The 22,777-nt window shown below is 31.3% G+C and overlaps 1 protein-coding gene across 1 annotated transcript in view; it reads right to left on the minus strand.

Moving 5' to 3' along the window:
- Positions 1–4,142: 4,142 nt before the first annotated feature.
- The window catches only part of LOC127725693 (protein kinase C-binding protein NELL2-like), a 124,102-nt gene continuing 105,467 nt past the window's right edge, over positions 4,143–22,777 (minus strand). The window contains exons 18-21 of the mRNA XM_052232859.1: positions 21,049–21,131; positions 17,876–18,046; positions 5,299–5,535; positions 4,143–4,971 (exon numbers count right to left, since the gene is read on the minus strand). Of these exons, the coding sequence (XP_052088819.1) occupies positions 4,891–4,971; positions 5,299–5,535; positions 17,876–18,046; positions 21,049–21,131 (572 nt within the window). The 3' untranslated portion in view covers positions 4,143–4,890. The remainder of the gene's footprint in view (positions 4,972–5,298; positions 5,536–17,875; positions 18,047–21,048; positions 21,132–22,777) is intronic.

Raw genomic sequence — 22,777 nt, forward strand, 5'->3', positions numbered from 1 at the left:
TTCATAGATAAATGGTTCTACATGAAACCATAATGAATTCAGAGAAAATTATGTGATTTTTTAGAAAAAGGGGATGGTATTCAATTATTAATTGAAAAAAAAAAAACATTCATGAACTGATTCCTTACACTGATTACTTACACTGTACAATGGAATACAACAATTATATTTGCTATCCTCATGATAACTAATACAACACAATAAATACAATAACAAAGATATAAAAGTATAAATTATAGTGAAAAAATGCTCAATGATTTGACTCTAAATGTTTTCTATTTGAAAATCATTAAATATTTTTGGGAGAACAAGATTTTTTAAATTCAGATTGGAAAAATGAAAAATATTGTCATATTTTGCAACGTTTCTTCACAAATATCAAACAGATGTTCCCAATACTAATGAAATAAATAAATGAACAAAATTACTCATGAAAACAAATTGGCATGATTCTAAGGATCGATTTCTTCTCACTTAGGCACAAGTTTCACTTTGGTTGAAAAAAAATCTCAATGACAACAATACTGATAATCAGCTTAATTATGTCATCATCAAATGACCATCCCCAAGTAATCTGTAACTCAGTAAAAATATAAAGTGGGCTTGTCTTCCTAAATCAATAGGTTAATTTCATAATGTTCCATCAAAGAAAACTAGAAGTGTCATCAGACATATGAAAAATGTAAAAAGTTTTTATTTTAATGAATGAAATCATATAAATCTGATATAGCACAAATAAAAATTGTGAAATCTTCAAAGAAACCTAACAATGTGTAAAATTTTTGAAAGAATTGGAAAGAGTGGACCTACATGCTATCGTGAGATGTGACAGTGCAGCACACAGATGGATGAACAACAGTATACCATATTACCTCATTAAATAACATATTAAAAACAGTTTTAAGAAATTCTTTGAAATTGTAGTCTAACCCTCAGTTTTTTGTTTTTTTATATTGATAAGGAATTGGTTGAAGTGTATGCTCCTATCCTAAATATAAAACAGAAAAAGGCACACAATACTGAAATTGAGAAGGAGTCACTGATTATAAGTATTAGATACACCTTGAGGGCATTAGCCCAAAATGGTGTATCTAAGTTACACCAAGATATTATTGTCAATACAGAATGATAGTTTTTAATAATTTAGGAGGGGGGTCTTACATCGATTTTATCATATGTTATTGAAAAGCATGATAAATATAGAGTATCTAATTTCATTTAACAACATCTTGGTGTAAAGATAGAAGGACACTATGGCAACACATCCATCAAAGATATTACAATCTTTACATGTCTGTGTCTAATTTCACAAAAAATCTTACGAGAAAAAATATACTCCTAAGTCATGAATATTTCATTAAAACTTACAATTAATTTTTGTGAAAAGAGCCCCTTGACTCTCATTCATAGAAAAAAATTTAAACTATAAAGGTTAACAATGAGATTCATTATTTTTGGCATTTCTTTGACTCTGTGTTGGTATCCAATGAAATCCATTTTTTCTGGTAATATAAAATAATCTCATACCATTGAATGGATTCCATATCTGAGTATTATTGTAAGCTTATTATAAAAACAAAATCCTTCACTTAATTAATATCCAAACTAATAATGCTTTGAGGTAAATGGGTTAAGGATAATTATGATTTGCAGTCTATTTTTAGTTTAGTAGAAGTCATAAACAAACAAAAAATGTGTGAAGGGTATTATAAATCCACAGAATATTTCATCCTTTCTTATTCAGTACAATATGAAAGTTGTGGAAAATGCTTGACTAGTTCCAATTTCTTCTCACAATTCTGGTACATTTTTTTGTACCTCAATATATTCAGTAACATTCTTTTCTTATAATACCAGTTTTTATTCTTTCAATATAAAATAACTTGCAAAAATACTGTAAAAACATATATAATTAGAAAAACTAGTAATGTTACAACATTAATAATTACTTTCGATTTAAATAACAGACACACAATACTGATACATCAATTTTACAGCACAGTACAAGGGCAATAATTCTAGCATATAAATAGGCTAAATAGAGCAAGTATGGCTTATTCATCATGAAAATCCTAAATGCTTTAAATTTCTAATATGCTTACTTTGGTTTATCAATTATGTAAATCTATTGGTACATTTTGACATTTTCTTCATTTCAAGTTCAATAAATTTAATCAAAATTATATGATTGATTGTTTATTGCTTGCTTAACATCCAGCGGCAAATATTTGATGCATATTCAGAATGAAAAAAATGGTAAGCGCAGCCACTCGTTATACCGAATAAAATTGGATGTATAAGACTAGCGATCTAAAAAATAAGATTCCAGTTTCAAGCCTAGACAATTTAATCAATTCTTCTCTTATCTTCATAAGATCTACTTTTATCCAAAATGCTTTTATCTATTTTATCTAAATAAACAAACAATTATAAAATAAAGTATTTTGATTTCTAATGTACATTTTGATATTTTATTCAAGTACAATACTGTTGGTTATTTATTCAGTTTATTGATGAAACATTTTATAACATGTTGAAAATTTCCACATGATATGAAATTGCTGCTAGCGTAAATCAATATAATATACAGCTCTTCAAAATAGCTTCAGGAAGCATTTTCTGACAGCAGACTAAATAATGTAATGCCTTTATAAAATTTTGAATTAAAACCCATATCCATGATCGATTCCCTCTGACTATGACATACATCATAGAGTTTTTAATATACCTTTCAAAGTTAATGGTAATGTTTATGGCAAAAAACTAGCTTGACTTTTATCTAAGACATCTATACATACAATATTAAGAATGCTGAAGTATTTTACATACAAGAATATAAACTATAACATTTTCAGCTAAAAAAAATACACAAGTAAAGAATCTATAAACGATGTAAAAATTTTTGCTAAAAAAAGTAAAAAAATGCTGTGTTTGGAAGGCAAAATTTACATTTTGATAATATTATGACTAAGAATAAGCACTTTTTGTATGAAAGGCTTCACTAAATGCATAGACTTTGAGATTCATAAATCTTTGGCTAATAAGTTCATGTAAAAATGGTCTCATTAAATATTGTATTCTCATGAAAATGAAATAAATATAAACTATATCATTTACAATACAATCGATCTATTACTGATAAAAGCATGGCTATATGATATGACAACAAGGAACTCTATATACTATAACTCATAAAATTCAGGAATATTCTATGAAAACTTCCTGTTTTCTGTATAGCGACTAATAAAATGTATTGGTGTTGTTTTGCTGTTTTAGGATAGCTACTAAAAATACCAGTTGAGAAATATGAATATGATAGTTTACCATAAAATGATAGAAATATCCAGTTAATATGACTAAATCCTACTAAGAAACTTACAACAATAAATGAATGATCCTTCAAACCAGATGAAATATGCACTATTTTAGACTTATATTTATCCGTCCATATGCATATAATATTTTCAGTTTTCTAGACAATTCAACAGGTCCTAAAAGGTATTTCAGAAAAATGTGGGCTTATTCAATTACAATTTCTCCCAACTTAAGTCCTCCAAGAAAACTGCAGGACTACTGCCTGACTTTCATATAACAATGGATATTTAAATTAAACTGATGACATCAAAGAAGATTATGATATTTAATCTAAAGGCAGTCCTAATGATAGGACTAATGAAAGAAAGCTGTAGTATTCATCCAAAGCCAGTCCTACAAACAACAATTGCAAAGCCATCTTTATCAAAACCTTTCCTAATGACGACACTTAAGTAAACTATTCTATCTACTTAAAGCCTGTCCTTATAATGACAATTAAGAAAGCTAAAGCCTGTCTTACTGATGACACTTAAGAAAGCTATGATATGTACCCAAAGCCTGTCCTAATGATGACACTTCAGAAAACAATATGTACTTAAAGCCTGTCCTTTTTAAGACACTAAAGAAAGCTATGATATTTACCTAAAGCACTGTCCTACTGATGACACTTAAGAAAGCTATGATATGTACATAAAGCCTGTCCTACTGATGACACTTAAGAAAGCTATGATATGTAACTAAAGCCTGTCCTAATGATAACACTTAAGAAAGCTATGATATGTACCTAAAGCCTTGTCCTAATGATGACACTTAAGAAAGCTATATGTACCTAAATCATGTCCTACTGATAACACTTAAGAAAGCTATGATATGTACCTAAAGCTGTTCCTACCAATGACACTAATGAAAGCTATGATATGTACATATAGCCAGTCCTAACAACCATACTATAGAAAGCTATGAAATGAACCTAAAACCAGTCTAAAATGACACTTTAGAGAGCTGTAATATTTACCTAAAGACAGTCCTACAGACGACACTTAAGAAAGCTATGATATATACCTTAAGTCAGGTACAAGTTATGACACTGAAGACTACCAATGACAATAATAAAAGCTTTATGTCCCTAAAGTCAGGACAACTGATAACACTTTAGCTTTATAGTCAGTACTATTGACGATAAGCTTGACTTTTATTTAAAGTTAGTGCTAAAGTTGATATGCTTATAATGTACATAGAGCACACCTTACTAATGTTGTTCTAGATTGAGACACATGTTAATCACTACAATATAATAAACCCATGATATGATACACTGTCAGTTGTACAGTATGTGTCAGCCATACTTATATTAATGAAACTGTATTTTCTAGACCATGGACATTCTGCTTTAAGCTTACTACATTGGAGCAACATTCAAATCCTGGAAAAAGGCTGTGCTAGTACTACAAGCAAGAAACAGCACTGACACTCTTTCAGTAAGTATTACATAAAATTCTACTATAACCCATTGACTTCTTTTGCCAGTCTATGTAATCCTGCTAACACCCTATGATTATCTCGTGGTATATTCAGTTAAGTTAGTGTGTATGAGTTGTGATATTCTTCTGGTAAAGATGTACAAGTGTGGTTAAACAAGCAGCAAATATGTCCAGCCTACAAAAAAACAGTAGAAGATTAAAGTTACTTATATCTGAAACAGATTTATAGCAAGCGGAACAAACTGGGTGATTTTATTATGCTGAATTAGTACAAATTATTTCAATTTTTGTAAGTAAATATAAATTGACCTGGACTAGGTCATTTATAGATTTTGCAAGTCTAAGACTAGCACTCATTCTTAGTAATTAAATTAATGATACCAATTTTACTGCACCAGATGCACATTTTGACATATAATGTCTCTTCAGTGCCTAATGTGGTTGTGTCTTTTTACATATATATCCTATATCTTTCACTTACATCTTATTTTCCAATACTTACTTTACATTCACATGAAGTACAAGTATCTTCTCTCAACACCCAGTGGTCACCATGTGTATATCTGTTACCCTTGTATAGACAAGATGATGCAGAGTTATCTGCCCCTCCTGTTTCATGTATAAAACTGAGACATGGATTATCCTCAACACATCTTGGACAACAGTCTCCTGGTTCTTGAATAGTAGTGTGACATGTTACTTTAGGACAGGTCAAAGGCCAACAATCTATTTCACCATCCTGTAGTGATAGAAAAGCACAGACATATAAAGAATTATCACTGTAAATTCAGAATTTTTAGCATGCATTTATTTCTGTGAATTTTGAACAATGACCACAAATGTGTAATTAATTATTGGGAGGCTGCATAGGGACTTTCACAAACTTGCTCACAAGTCAATAGCATGCAGAAAGATGTGTAGCTCTAACTGGACACATTATTCTGACTCTGCTAGCCAACCTGTCTTTTGCTGTAAATGCTGAGAAGCAGAATGAACATCATACAAACTTGACTACATAGAACAGCTGTGTACACTCAGACATTAAAACAATGCATGTAGTAGTTATGTACATTTAAGCCAATGTTTGGGAGTAATTATCAATCTCACTATTTAATGGTGATAGAAACCAGCAGTTAAAGTTTAAACATATGTGCTAATTCATGAAATTCAACAAAGAAGAAAAGATGAACAAAGGGAGACAACACATAACAGTTTTGAAACATTTTCATTCAATATATTATGGTGATTTGAATGCTTATATGAGGAAACGTTCTACATGAAACATAATTTCAATGGCCTTCTTACCAAGTTTAAATTTCTACTGTTATATTATGTGTAGATCAGTCATGTAAATGGTAAACCAATGAAAACCAAAATTTGAGCAATGTCTTATCCTTTTATTTATATAAAAAAACGTTATGTTGTAAAATCTGCAGGATTGAATAAACAATTGCTAGCTTTAAAAGTGTCATATGATTACATTTTTTTGGCGTTAGATTTGTTATTTAATGTATTTAAAATATATTTTTCATTCCTGCAAATATTGGTAAGAGCCCATTGAACATACACTTACAAAAATGTTTGTTTGTCCATGTGTAAAACTGTTATAATTTAGGCCTAAAGATAAAGATTTCGGTCACCATAATGATATACTATATATGTACTTTTTTCTGTGTATTTATTTTTTGTGAATTAGTATTGCCGAAGAACTCATGTGTATTTGATTTCACAGTATTTCCAAAATTATCAAAACATGAATAATGGTCTAAAAATATTTTTTAAACTCATCAACCATGCTAGGTTTATTATAATATTGTAAGCCAGACATGTCTTTCATCTAAAAAACTCATCACTAAAGCTCAAATAAAAAAATCTTGAAAGGCCAACATGTTAAATCGAATAAACAAGAGGCTCTCAAGAGCCTGAATCGCTCACCTGTATTTCAGAGGAAAAGATTTTTAAATGTAAGCAAACTTTATGAACAAATTGTGTAAAATTGTCTTTAAAGGGCAATAACTCCTTAAGGGGTCAATTGACAATTGTGGTCATATTAACTTTTTTGTAGATCTTACTTTGCTGAACATTACTGCTGCTTACAGTTTATATATATCTATAATAATATTCAAAATAATAACAAAAAACTGCAAAATTTTGTTAAAACTACCAATTCGGTGGCAGCAACCCAACAATGGGTTGTTTGATTCGTCTGATAATTTCAGGGCCGATAGATCTTGACCAATTAAACAATTTTACCCCATGTCACATTTGCTCTAAAAGATTTAGTTTTATAGATATAAGCCAAAAACTGCATTTGACCCTTATGTTCTATTTTTAGCCATGGCGGCCATGTTTGTCGATGGATACAAACTTCGGATACAATTTATAAACAAGATACCCTAAGGAACATTTAGTTAAAGTTTGAAGGTAATTGGCCCAGTAGTTTCAGAGGAGAAGATTTTTAAATATTAGCAAACTTGATGAACAAATTGTGTAAAATTGTCTTTAAAGGGCAATAACTCCTTAAGGGGTCAATTGACAATTGTGGTCATATTAACTTTTTTGTAGATCTTACTTTGCTGAACATTATTGCTGCTTACAGTTTATATATATCTATAATAATATTCAAAATAATAACAAAAAACTGCAAAATTTTGTTAAAACTACCAATTCGGTGGCAGCAACCCAACAATGGGTTGTTTGATTCGTCTGAAAATTTCAGAGCTGATAGATCTTGACCAATTGAACAATTTTACCTGTCAGATTTGCTCTAAAAGCTTTAGTTTTTGAGATATAAGCCAAAAACTGCATTTGACCCCTATGTTCTATTTTTAGCCATGGCTGCCATGTTTGTCGATGGATCAAAACTTCGGATACAATTTATAAACTAGATACCCTAAGGAACATTTAGTTAAAGTTTGAAGGTATTTGGTCCAGTAGTTTCAGAGGAGAAGATTTTTGAAATAGTTTACGACGACGACGATAGACGACGGACGCAGCGGACGCCAAGTGATGGCATAAGCTCACATGGGGCCCTTCGGGCCCTGGTGAGCTAAAAAAGTGAAAAGACCAATATGTTAAATCTTAATTAATTAAGTCTTTATTTGTTTAACAATATGTAACAAAATAAACAAAGATTATTTATATCATAACTGTTGTCTATGCAGGCAGAAACCCAGTTGAAATTAAACAAAAGAAATGGAACTCTTTGTTAGAGAAGGTAAAAAAGGCCAAGTTGATAAATTTGAATTATTTACTTCTGTTTCTATGGGCTTTAAAAGTTTAATGAATGTGCATAATTTAGGATTTTATGCATCTTATACATGTGTTTTACTTAAATTATGGTATAGAGCTTCGAGAAATTAGTAAACTTTTAAATTATAGACACATTTTCACAAAACAGTCGATTGAGGTAAGTGCAAATACATGTGGATCTTTTTTGTGCATAAGCATCAATTCCGCCGAAAAAAATTCCAAAGAAAGATAATAGATTGATCTTTTTAAAGCATTAATTTGCATTTCTGCCCCCAGTGACAGTTTTTTGGGTAAAAAATACCAAAAATGGGCAATAATTTCATAGCAAGAGAAAGTTGAGTACACCTTTTTATGCTGAACCATGTTTGAGTTCACTATTCTGTCTTGAAAACGTATAAAAGAAAAATATTTTATACATCATCTTGCTTCAGATTCTATTATTTTTATATATTTAGGCTATATGTTGATATAATAACATTAAAAACTTACAGTAGTAAGAAATAAAATATATGGGTCAAGTGAAATATCTATCTAATGAGTCATCATAACAGAGTAGGTGTGTTCGAATTACAATTTATTACTAAAAATACTTGACAACAGACTTTACAAGTGGATCTTAAAAATGCATAACTTCAAAAAAACTTCATTTTTTGTGTGTGTTGTCTAGGGTAGTTAGTCCTCAACCTCTGAAAATTTTTAGTCTGCCCTTCCACGAAATATTTAATTAGAATTTTTTAAAATATTTTTGAACTTTCGAAATTCCCCCTGACAACCGATTAGACAATAGTTTTAATTGACCAAATGCATAAAAGTACATTAAGCGATGCTCAATAGAAAGTAGATACATTTGTCTTTTAAGATACAACTGGCATATAAGGATCATAATAATGCTATGTGGATAAAATGATCAGGTTTCAAGAGCTAAATTGACAGCGCTTCATCACTACAATGGCTTCCATTTTTACGATTATAAAAATTGGGTGGCGTAATGGGGAGATAATTTTGACGAGTAGAATCCTGACTGTATTGGATTGTGGTTATATCCATTAAATTGTTATTTAGGGGACGACCATTTGATATTCTGGGGGGGGGGCCAGGAGGATTTGTTTTGGATCGGTTATTTATTTTTGTAAACTAAGAGGACAGATTATCTATTTTCTGCACTATTGAAGCAAGATTTTTCATTTTCATTAAAGCAAGGGACTGATTATTTATTTTCACAACTATATTTATAATATTCGAAAACATACAATTTTTAAATTATTTGTTTATTATAAATAATTCATGTATAGTCAAGTCATTATGTATCATTTAATCAGAATTAATTATTATCCTCTGCGGAAATGAATCTTCTATATTCCCCAATGCATATACATGTATTGCATACATACACAGTATTAAAGTTTGGTTGTAACTAAGGCTCTTTTAAAAGTATTGGCAAACATGTTTTGCCGAGCGGAGCGAGGCAAAAATTTTTTTGAAGGGTTTTTGAACCGCTGAAGGCCCAAGAAGCTATAGAACAAATGATGCAAAATCATGCCTTCTGGGTGTTCCCCAGACCCTTTCTTAAACTGAAAATGCAAGTTCTGTTTTAATAATTTTATGACAATATTTTGGTCTCAAAGCAAAATCACGTTATAGATTCAGTGTAAGACTTAAGTTTCTAGGAACAACATCAAAAGACAAATATGCATGATAAAGCAAAAATGTAATTCACATAGTTAAGTCTGTAGCTGCTGTGTTTTTTTAAACTCATGATCAAGTTAATAATAAAATTACTTAATTACAAAATGAATGCAACACTAACAGAATACAGAAGGACAATCAATGAACAAAAGACAAATAAATAAGAAACATTGATCCCGAAAAATCAGGGGCTACGTCTGAGGGAGAACAGAACTTGCTTCTTGCAAGGCACTCACGGTGAACACAATTTGATATAGAGACAAGCGTTTGGTTTTGAAATTTCCTACATGAGGCATTTGTCTCAATGTAGTTACAGCCCTGATTTAATAAAAGTGAGGTAAGTGTTCCTGAGACAATTAACCTCAAGTTAAATGAAACCAATTTTCTGACATTTCAAGTATATTTAAATAATATTTATACTTTTATTATTAAAAGATATGGGAAGTGTTTCCTGATTTTTTTTTTGGAAAAAAGATGAATTTATGAAGAATCTGGTGCCATCTGATACTTTCGATTAGACGCTGAGTTATTTATTTTCAATACATTGCAAGTCAGGTAATTTATTTTCAAACTACAGAACAAACCATTTATTTTTGAGATTATCAAGGCTGAGTTATTTATTTTCAAAATCCTCCTGGCCCCCCCCAGAATATCAAATGGTCGTCCCCTTACATAATAAAGCAGTCAAATTTAGCTTGGGCATTATTTGTAACCTTTTGTCCTTTGGTCACTGGTGTTGTTTTAACAGTTCCACAGTTCAAATGAGATTATATAAGGTAAACATTCATGTACAGTTGTAAATTCCTATGATATTTATTCACTGCTTTTTATATGGATGTAAATAAAAATACCATAAAAAAACTTTTAAAAGTAATCAAAGATGCAATGTGCTAAAACTTTTTGTTTATATGAGGTATTTACACATTTTTCCATCAATTGAAAATCATTTCAACACTTCAAATTATTTTAATGATTTTAGAAAAATAAACTGTTGACACAGAGATATGTCTCGCCTGTCAGCATAAAATTCAGAAAAAGACAATCTTAAAATAGTCGTCAAACTGATATGTAATGATAGTAATGCAACTTCCACAAAATATCATTGATCTATCACAAGTAGTTCCTATCAAACTAACTTAAGCAGAAAACTTAACATTGAAAATTGCTAATTAATTCAAAGTCACTGGACCATGACCTAAGGGGCAGGGCCTGAAAAATAGTCTTCAAACTGATATGTACTGATAGAAATGAAACTTTATACAAAATATCATTGAAATTACACAAGAAGTTCCTATCACAAACTAACTTAAGCAGAAAACTTAACAATTGTTGACGCCATCTTCATCGTCACCGGAAAAAGCAATCCCTATGTCTCGTTTTCCGGGACTTTTTTCCATGACAAAAGTCGCAGGCGAGACAAAAACTCTTTATCAGTTTTCCCATTTGCTTTTTTTGCAGTGACAAGTTTAACAAACTCAGCTACAAATTGTTCAGACTGACTTTGTTTCAAAAGAAAAGGTTGACTTAATATTTAGGATAAGAACTACCCAGATAATGTCCCCCGCGTTGCACATATTTTATCTGTCCAAAGTCAATAACTAAACAAATAAATGGGGAATGTGTCCATGGGACACAGATGATGCCCGCGCTTGCATATAACGTTATAAAGGGACATAACTCAAGAAAGTGACGCTACCCAAATTTATACTTCATCTGAGTTTTGTGGTAATAAGCATTGTGTATACGTGTCATAACATTTGGTTGAGGCACACTTAAGTTAGAGAACGGAAATGAAATATTCAGCAATTTTTTCCATTTGTAAAGGGGCATAACTCTATAACGGTAAAAGTGACGCACCAAAATTCAAACTTGATCTGTGTTTTGTGGTAATAAGCATTGCGCATAAGTTTCATAATATTTAGTTGAGGCAAACTAAAGTAAGAGAACAGAAACAAAAAATTCAGCAATTTTTCCATTTGTAAAGGGGCATTACTCTAGAACGGTTAAAGTGATGCCACCAAAATTCAAACTTGATCTGTGTTTTGTGGTAATAAGCATTATGTATAAGATTCATAACGTTTGGTTGAGGCAAACTAAAGTTACAGAATGGAAACAAAAAATTCAGTAATTTTTCCATTTGTAAAGGGACATAACTCTAGAACGGTAAAAGTGACACCACCAAAATTCAAACTTGATCTGTGTTTTGTGGTACTAAGCATTGTGTATAAGTTTCATAACATTTGATTGAGGCAAACCAATTTTGGGATGTACGGACGTCTGGATGACGTTTGGACGGTCAAGGGTAAAGCTTAATGCCCCCTCCACTACGGGGCATAAAAATTTGTTTTTTGTTTTTTTAAACTTTTTAAAAATTATCTTAGAGAGTTGGAGACTTGAGAGCAATTTCTGATATACCGGTTAATAATATTTCCAAGGGGCATAACTCTTTAAAAGTTTTTGTTTGGCAATTATTTTCGAAATTGTCTGTGACATTGCTGATATTAACCTTTGATATGAAATTGATAAAAATCTGGCAAAAATTGTACATGTGAGAGTTCTTACAATGCAGAGGCAAATTTAGGGGGTATCAATATCCCATATCCCATTAAGTTTTTGTCCCAACATCCCATATCCCTATAATGTTTACCCCTAATATCCCAATAAATATTTTTTACAAATATACTATATCCCTAAAACTATTTTGAAAAATCCAAATAAATCATTAATTCATTCCAAAACCCATATTTGTATACAACAATTGTAAATACATGTTGTATGCATTGTAGCAAGGATGTGGGCTTTTTCACAGAGAAAATTTAATCATTCAAAATTAACCAGAGACCTTTAAATTCTAATCTACATGTCTCTGGAATAACCAATATACAATGAAGTGTTTGTAACCTCAGTGGATAAATAAAAAGTTACTGTAGAGATAGCTTAGCATGTTATTTAACAGTAATTATCACTAAATCAGTAAAACATGAAGTCAGTGTTAGATCAAGGTTTTTGCTTCCTCTTTCCTCTCGGGCATCATTGGTTGCAGATTCCTCCTCTAAATCCATATCCACCTCTTCTTGTAATGTGACATCATTCATATCTGATCCTATACACACTTTTGTAATGCATGCATAATAAGGAATCTTCAGAAATTACTATTACATCGTCTTCAGCTTGAAAGTCATCTAATAGTAAAATTTCGATAACACTCTCTACTATAAATGTTTCTGATGATCTCTGTTTCTGTAGTACACTCAACGAAATCAAGAGAGTGGATTTTGTCCTGAGCAAACCACTTTCCCGAAACAAATTTGGCATCATCAGGCATTTTATAGCAATCTGATGTGATGACAATGTAAAAAGGACTAGATGGTAGACCTTTGATATCACGTTTAAAAACACATACTGTTGATCCGTTGCTATAGATTACATTTCTGGTTTCCTAGATATCAACTGTAGTACCTACAGTTTCTTGTACATCCACTTTTATTTTTGAAAACTCTAGCTCATGAACATCTGGAGGTTTCCTTGAATAACAATTCAAAGGAAGAGTTCCTGGGTGGTCTTTGGTGCTCATGTTTCTTACCCTTAACTGGCGAACACACTGTCCATTACTTTCCATTCTCGTTGCATTTATTTTTGTGTCTGAAAGTTTTATTTCTTTGGGCTGAGACATTTCCTCCAGAGAATTCAATATCCCTAAAAATGCATCAATATCCCATATCCCATTTATTTTTAGGACAAATATCCCATATTCCTCAAATTAAAATGGCAAAAATCCCGTATCCCAATACTAGCCTCAATGCAAATTCACATATAATTAATATTTCTAAGGGGCATAACTCATTTAAAAATAATTGATCGACACTGATTTTCAAACTTGTCCGAGACATTGCTGATATAAACCTATGATATAAGTATAATAATAAAAATCTGGCAAGAATTGTACACATGAGAGCGCTAACTATGCAATTTTCTGTATAATTAATGTTTCTTAAGGGGCATAACTCTTTTAAAAATTATTGATTGGCACTGATTTATGAACTCGTTTAGACGTTGCTGATATAAACCTATGATATAAGTTTTATAAAAATCTAGCTAGAATTGTACATGTGAGAGCACTTACAAGACCGGAAGGACGGACGCACAGACGGACGGACGCCTAATATTTCTATGTCCCCTGCAAAGCAATGCACAGGGGACAAAAACTAGGAAACTGACATGTTAGAAGGGCTTAGCTTGCAAATTTTTGTGTGAGGCACAGGGAATGGTGCGTACAATGCAATTCATGCTCAGGGGTTCTCAATTTTCATAAAATTTGACACCATCAAATAATTCAGGATGTGTTCTCAATAAATGAAAATTTTGTGAAAATCCAAGCACTATCTATTTTGGTGGGCATTTTCATAAATTGTGAACAACCAATAATTTTAGACACAGACATTTTAGAATAGCAAAATATAACTACATATAGATTTTCATTAAAATCTTAGCAAAAACAAATGTTTTTCAAAAATAATCATATTTTGAATTTTACCACAATTTTGATATGAGGAACAATTTGGAATGCATATCATACCTATATATCAATTTTTGTTGAAATCCTTCCACAAAAAGATGTTTCTCAAAATAGCTGATTTTTTTTAGCAAAAAGTCACTTCATATCTATTTTTTTAAATTTTGGCACCTTCAATCTCTTTGAAATTACTCATTACCAATGTACAACTATACATCAATTTTTGTTGAAATCTTATTACATAAGAATTTTGAGATTTTTTAACAAAATCAAAGTTTTCACCACATCTATCCCCACTTTCAATTTGAAAATAAATCGATTTTTGACAATGAGAAATAATTTCGAACATATCATACCTATAAATCAATTTTAATTGAAATTCTGGCAAAAAATTGTGAATTAAAAAAAAAAAGAAGATTTTCATGGTTAATTTTATCATCAAATTATCCATTGGGAATCAATTTTGATTAGCATATCATACATGTATGTCAATTTTTGTTGAAATTCTATCACAAAAAGATGTCTCTCAAAATTTGAGATTTTTAACAAAACCTAAATTTTTTACCACAATTTTTGTCGGAAATTATTTAGGCAATCTTGACTAAATGTATGACATAGAAGTGCTAATGGACAGGTGAAAAGACAGAAGACAAATGGACATACAGAAAGAGTAAAAACTAGTGTTAATTTGGGAGAACGTTGCTAACTATTGAAATAGATGGTTGCTTACTATTTTAATGAAGCTAAATTAAATCAAAATAGATTTCCAACAAATTTGTTTAATTGATTTAAACCCAAAAAGAAATCAAACAAAAGCAAAACACAAACAATCGTCTAACATTTATAAGAATGTATTTATATATGGTTTATGAAATAAAAAAAAACAATTTCACCCAAACTTTACAATTTAGGTTTCAGTCAATGAGTAGCTCACTGGCAATGAACAAAGGGATACAAATAAGAAATTGTGTATAATTATATACTTTCTATTTTGGATATGTATTACTGTGACTTGACTGTAAGTGTTGCTCTCAACCTATTGCAGCTTATTCATTTTTTTTTTATTGATTTTTGGTGTTTTAACGCCACTTTTAAGCATCGTTTTAAGCTATTTCGTGGCAGCCAGTTTTTATTGGTGGAGGAAGCCGGAGTGCCTGGAGATAACCACAGACCTCGATAGGAAAACTGACAATCCTAGTCAATTATTGCGAACCCAATGAAAGTTTTCAACAGTGCCATCTCTATCTTGACCAGGTATTTAAACTTTTGTATGTTCACTTGTCCTATTGAATAAATACAATAGCTATTTTTCTCTGTGTAGTTTATTCACTGGGACCTTTAAATTTCTTCTATGAGAAATCTATCACTCATTGATTAATTTACCGGAGTAAAAAAAAATTCTTATATATAGACAAAAATACTTTTTTTATACTCATTAACTGCGTGTGATGATGTATTTATTCAATATTAATAATATATTTTCATTCAGTTTAATATAAACATTGATTCAATCATAAAAAGTTGATTTCTAACAAAAGTTTTATCAATGTTTCTAACTTCCTATTAAAATTTGATTTTTTTTTGTTTAGTGATAGAATACATTTAAGAAGATGTAGTTTGTGAAGCTTAGTTTGGACATTTTTATAGCAATTCAAACTTACTACCTATCACCTTTAGCATGACAATAACAATAAAATTTCTATACAAACTGTTAGACTGACTTTTCATAATAACATTGAAGTGGAATTAAAGTCTTATAGGATTGTAAGTATGCTTTATTTTATCACCTTGCACTTTCACGACTTGACTGTGGTTTTCTACAGCAGTTTGTTCAAATTTCTGACCAGTTGAACAGTTTGGTTTTATAAAACAAATTGCAATTTGATCAGAGTTTTGAATAAGTTGCCGGGGGCCTCGCCTCAGTGGCCGAGTGGTCTAAGTAGTTACTACTGTAATCACTAGCCAGTCAACACTAAGGTTGTGAGTTCGAACCCCGCTCGTGCGGGTGCACTCGACTCCAATCTTATTGCGAACCCAATGAAAGTTTTCCACAGTTCCATCTCTATCTTGACCAGGTATTTAAACTTTTGTAAGTTCACCTGTCCTATTGAATAAATACAATAGCTATTGTTCTCCATGTAGTTTTTTCACTGGGACCTTTAAATTTCTTCTAAGATAAATCTATCACTCATTGATTAATTTACCTGAGTAAAAAAAAAATCTTGTAGATAGAGGAAAATACATGTTTTATACTCAAAACTGCATGTGATGTTATATTTATTCAATATTGATAATATATTTTCAATCGGTTGAATGTAAACAGTGATGCAAACATTAATAAAATATAAAAAAGAAGATGTGGTATGATTGCCAATGAGACAACTCTCCACAACAGACCAAATGACACAGAAATTAACAACTATAGGTCACCGTACGGCCTTCAACAATGAGCAAAGCCCATACCGCGCAATCAGCTATAAAAGGCCCCGAAATGACAATGTAAAACAATTCAAAGGGAAAACTAACGGCCTAATTTATGTACAAAAAACAGAACGAAAAACAAATATGTAACACATAAACAAACGACAACCACTGAATTACAGGCTCCTGACTTGGGACAGGCACATACATACAGAATGTGGCTGGGTTAAACATGTTAGCGTTGATTTCTGTTATATTAAGAATATATTAATAATATATTTTCATTCAGTTTAATATAAACATTGATTCAATCATAAAAAGTTGATTTCTGACAAAACTTTCAACATTGTTCCTTTAAAAAAAAAAATTGTTTGACATGAATAAAAACTTGAAAATTATGATGTTCAAATTAAGATCTTCTTAAATGTATTCTATAACTAAACAAAAAAAAATCAAATTTCAATAGGAACATTGATAAAACTTTTGTTAGAAATCAACTTTTTATGACTGAATCAATGTTTATATTAAACTGAATGAAAATATATTATTAATATTGAATTAATACATCATCACACGCAGTTAATGAGTATAAAAAAAGTATTTTTGTCTATATATATAAGAATTTTTTTTACTCCGGTAAATTAATCAATGAGTGATAGATTTCTCTTAGAAGAAATTTAAAGGTCCCAGTGAATAAACTACACAGAGAAAAATAGCTATTGTATTTATTCAATAGGACAGGTGAACATACAAAAGTTTAAATACCTGGTCAAGATAGAGATGGCACTGTTGAAAACTTTCATTGGGTTCGCAATAATTGACTAGGATTGTCAGTTTTCCTATCGAGGAGTTTGGACATTTTTATAGCAATTCAAACTTACTACCTATCACCTTTAGCATGACAATAACAATAAAATTTCTATACAAACTGTTAGACTGACTTTTCATAATAACATTGAAGTGGAATTAAAGTCTTATAGGATTGTAAGTATGCTTTATTTTATCACCTTGCACTTTCACGACTTGACTGTGGTTTTCTACAGCAGTTTGTTCAAATTTCTGACCAGTTGAACAGTTTGGTTTTATAAAACAAATTACAATTTGGTCAGAATTTTGAATAAATTGCAATAGGTGGAGAGCAACACTAACAGTCAAGTCACAGTAATAAAAGTGGAAACTCGATCATTCATTAAGATTAAATATTTACCAAGCATTCACAAGTCTGACACTGGAAGATCCAACGCTCACCATTCTTTAAGAAAATTGGTACTTCCTGATGTTGACATTTAGAGCTCTCATCACAATGGCGACAACATTCAAAATCAACATCTGCTGATGAACAGTCACATGGCTTCTTATGACAACTTGTCACCCCATTCTACAGAGCAATAAAAATGTATAAAAATAATTGAAATCGGTCTACATTCTTCTTTTAAATTTTATTTAAGGAAGAAAAATGACAGTACATAATCACTTTTTAATTAAGGCTAGTTCCTTTCTATATCTGAACAGTTATTATCATGTAAATTAGGGATGTCAACGAGTACTCGAGTACTCGAGTAACGCTCGGAAGTGCCGAGTATCAAATACCAAAATGATACTCAACTAATTGGTTTCCTGTTAGAATATTGTTGCTTTCTTAAGCTTAAACAAAAAAAAATATTTTCATTGAGAGCGCCTCCCGGGATTTTAAATATTAGTCAAAATTAATAAAAAATTAAAATACGATTCGAATGTTTGCATTTAACTGTCATTCAAAATTCCTCCAACAGAGGTAGTCTATGAACAAGAGCACTTTTCCAAGGCTTACACTTTTAGTTAATCTTAGTCATTCCCCCATCTCTGTACCGGCAGAGCATATATTTTCATCAGCAGGACTTTTAGTTACCTCACAAAGTTGAGAAATCGCGTCGTCCCAGAAAAATTTGACAAGATAATATTTTAAAATAAGAATAAATTCGTTGCACCGTGTGTCGACCCTCAGAAAATGATTAAAGGCTTTCAAGAGTATGTTGTAATCTTCACCCCTTTGTTGATCATTAAATGTGTTTTTTTTACGGTTCCCAAATGCTGTTGTTTGAGTAAACATTTTTCTATAGATATTAATTAATTTCTTGATTAGATTATTGCCAGTTTACCTAATTAGTACATGTAATAAATGAGCTAGTAATTATGATATAACATTCCTTGGACTATTATCTAGTCCTACGTAATAATGTTGAGGGTTTTACGTTCATAAGACAACAGCCCACAATAAATAACATGGGTATAATTTTGTGTTTTCATTTTGTAAATGTTTTACCGAGCGAGTACTCGAATAACGCTCGGTAAATCCAACGATTACTCGATTAGTAAATCTTCACCGAGTTGACATCCCTAATGTAAATCAATATGTTAAAAGAGACCTCTCTTAGGGAAAGACCATTTATCTTGTAAGGGGGGGGGGGGGGTGTTCTAAAAAAATATTCTGATTCCCAAATTTGAAGAAATAAATATTTTGATCAGGGAGAAGGGAAACAAAATTTCTGATTGAGAGCTTTTGCCATTTAATATTTTGGTAAATTTTTGAAAAAAAAGTCGCGTTTTGCAAGGCACAAAAAAAAAAATAATTTGATGCATAATACAAAAAAATATTTCAGAATGTAAAAAAATCTATCACCCAACTCAAAGTTAAATGGTCGTTCCCTTATTATTGCGAACCCAATGAAAGTTTTCCACAGTGCCATCTCTATCTTGACCAGGTATTTAAACTTTTGCAAGTTCACCTGTCCTATTGAATAAATACAATAGCTATTGTTCTCTGTGTAGTTTATTCTCTGGGACCTTTAAATTTCTTCTAAGAGAAATCTATCATTCATTGATTAAATTACCTGGTTAAAAAAATGATCTTATATATAGACAAAAATACCTTTTTTATACTCATTAATTGCGTGTGATGATGTAGTTATTCAATATTAATAATATATTTTCATTCAGTTTGATATAAACATTGATTCAATCATAAAAAGTTGATTTCTGACAAAAGTTTTATCAATGTTCCTATTGAAATTTGATTTTTTTTTGTTTAGTTATAGAATACATTTGAGAAGATCTTAATTTGAAACATCATTATTTTCAAGTTCTTATTCATGTCAAACAAATTTTTTTTTTAAAGGAACAATGTTGAAAGTTTTGTCAGAAATCAACTTTTTATGATTGAATCAATGTTTATATTAAACTGAATGAAAATATATTATTAATATTGAATAACTACATCATCACAATAGCTATTGTATTTATTCAATAGGACAGGTGAACTTACAAAAGTTTAAATACCTGGTCAAGATAGAGATGGCACTGTGGAAAACTTTCATTGGGTTCGCAATAAAAGACAACCATTTCTTTGTCCAAGGAGCCTCCTAAAGTGAAGGGCTGATAGCCAAGGACTATGGTATGACATTAGAAACTAGTTACTTTTTATGCCCCACCTACGATAGTAGTAGGGGCATTATGTTTTTTGGTCTGTCCGTCCGTCTGTCTGTCCCGCTTTAGATTAAAGTTTTTGGTCAAGGTAGATTTTGATGAAGTTGAATTCCAATCAATTTGAAACTTAGTACACATGTTCCCTATGATATGATCTTTCTAATTTTAATGCCAAATTAGAGTTTTGACCCCAATTTCATGGTCCACTGAACATAGAAAATGATAGTGCAAGTGGGGCATCCGTGTACTATGGACACATTCTTGTTTACACATGTAATGACTTACCACACTTTAATACAGGGATCTTAAACATGAGGGTAGGAATGCCCTTTACCGTCAGGCTGCAAACGGTCATTTTCGGCTACCGTTAGCGTTAAATTGGTTAAAATTTTACTGTGTTTCATTAAAATATCCTTATCGTGATTCATCAGAGATCTCAAATAATTATCGTTACTGTTATTTTTGGAAAAAAATTTACGTGATTCGTCAAAATCAGTCGATTTTTTTATGTCTAAAAGAAAGTGTACATTTTATCGTCATGCACTAAATTTTACCGTTAACGTCATTTGGGAAGAATTTTTACCGTTATTCGTCATAAAGGTACCCCCATTACGACCCTCAAACATGCACAGAGCAAGGCACTCTCTAATAACATGACTCCATATATCTATAAATCCTACAGAAAAAAAAACAGAGATCCTCTATGCACAGTTCCCACATCCAGGAGTGGAAAACTTAAGTAACAGTACTCTGCACCCCAGCTACCTTTGGGGTATATGTTGTCCTACCTGACATTGGCTTTGTATATAGAAAAGTCATACACACATGTACTACCTGACATTAGTACTGTGTAGACAGTGTCCATACCTGGCATTAGTACTGTGTATAGACAAACACATACATTGTAAAGACATTTACCTGACATTGACATTGTATACATTTGTCCTCTTCGTCTGTCCATATACTATTGTTTCTGTGATATTCACCATTCCTCATACAATCTGCATAGAAAATATATACAGTGTTTGACTAATAATTGGTAACCAATACTGTATAGAAACTCTATATATTAATCTCTAAGCATTGACTTTATTACAAAATGTTCTGTTAGCTGGTATTTGAAATGCTAACTTTTGAGTGGATAATAACAGTGTCTGAGATTTTGTAAATATAAAATGTAAGTACAGTACTGTAATATCTGGTAGCCTTTGTCTCCATGCAGTTTAGATAAATTGATTGGTGTTTGCTTTATGCCACCTCAGCACAAAAAGACTATATCACAGCGATGCAATTTAGAGCTTTACAAACTGTACAGATATTTTTTAATTGTTGAAGACCATATGTCGACCTCAAGATTTCTTGTTGTATTTTGTGACATTGGGTTGCCAGTTTTCTGGTGGTTCTCTCAGGGTACCCCAGCTTCCCCATCAACAAAAACTGGCCGTTATGACATAATCAAGGTGCCGAACCAACAAACATACAAACAGATCCAAAATCTTTGATCGAAAGATGTACAACAATGTATATGAAAATATTTCTCACTATTTAGTTGTAAGGCTATTTCTTCTATTATAGTATGAATTAAAGAACATTTGTGATCACGCTCACATACCCCACACCCCCACATTGTCATTTGGCAAACAAAATTTCACCCGATTTCTAAGTTCAGAGGCTCATTACTCCTACAAAAGTCAACTGATTAAAAATTGCTTGTGAATATGCACATCTACATAATATGTCCTTATTATCTATAAACTTTCATGAAATTGTTGTGTGGTCTCAGAGGAGTTGTAATGACAAACTGTTGCGGTAGTATCTTTCGGCCAAAATTCTAAAATCAAAGGGACACAACTAGAAAAAAAATTTAATCATAATTTCCTGTGTTGATATGCACATCTATATTGTGTGTTCTTATTATCAACAAATTTTCTGTTGTGTGGTTTCAGAGGAGTTGCGATGACAAGAACAGGACTGAAGGACTGACGGATGGACAGACAGTAGGACAAACGGGTCAAAAACATTACACCCTACGCAACTTGTTGCTTGGGGTAAAATAAAGGGAAATTTTAGTTCTATGTCACTGAGATAGTAACCAAATGTCACAAAAAACAAAAATAAATCTTGAATTCAAACATGTTTAACTCTGCCACATTCTTTATGTGTCTGTCCTAAGTCAGAAGCCTGTAGTTAAGTGGTTGTTGTTGGTTCATGTCTGTCATATTTGTTTTGTTATAAATTAGGCCGTTTGTTTTCTCAATTAAATTATTCATATTTTTTTATGTCAGGACCTTTTATAGATGACTATACGGTATGGGTTTTTTCTCGTTGTTGAAGGACGTACGGTTGCCTATAATTGCTTAGATCCATTTCATTTGAACTTTGGTGGATAGTTGTCTCATTGGCAATCACACCACATCTCCTTATCTTTATATAATACCCTTTGTTTAAATGTTTTTGTAAAATGTATTATGTCCTTCCTGTTGTTTAAAACTCTAGCCATTCTTAGGTGCATGTTTTCTATATATGCACCACAATCTGTATCCATCTGTTGTACAAAGATTACAAAAAAATATTTAAATGCTTTATTTCTATCTATAGACAAATGTTTACTATAAAGATTAAAACCTGTGACATACACAATTAAACA

This window comes from Mytilus californianus, unplaced genomic scaffold (assembly GCF_021869535.1).
Source record: "Mytilus californianus isolate M0D057914Y unplaced genomic scaffold, xbMytCali1.0.p SCAF_15, whole genome shotgun sequence".
NCBI lineage: Eukaryota > Metazoa > Mollusca > Bivalvia > Mytilida > Mytilidae > Mytilus > Mytilus californianus.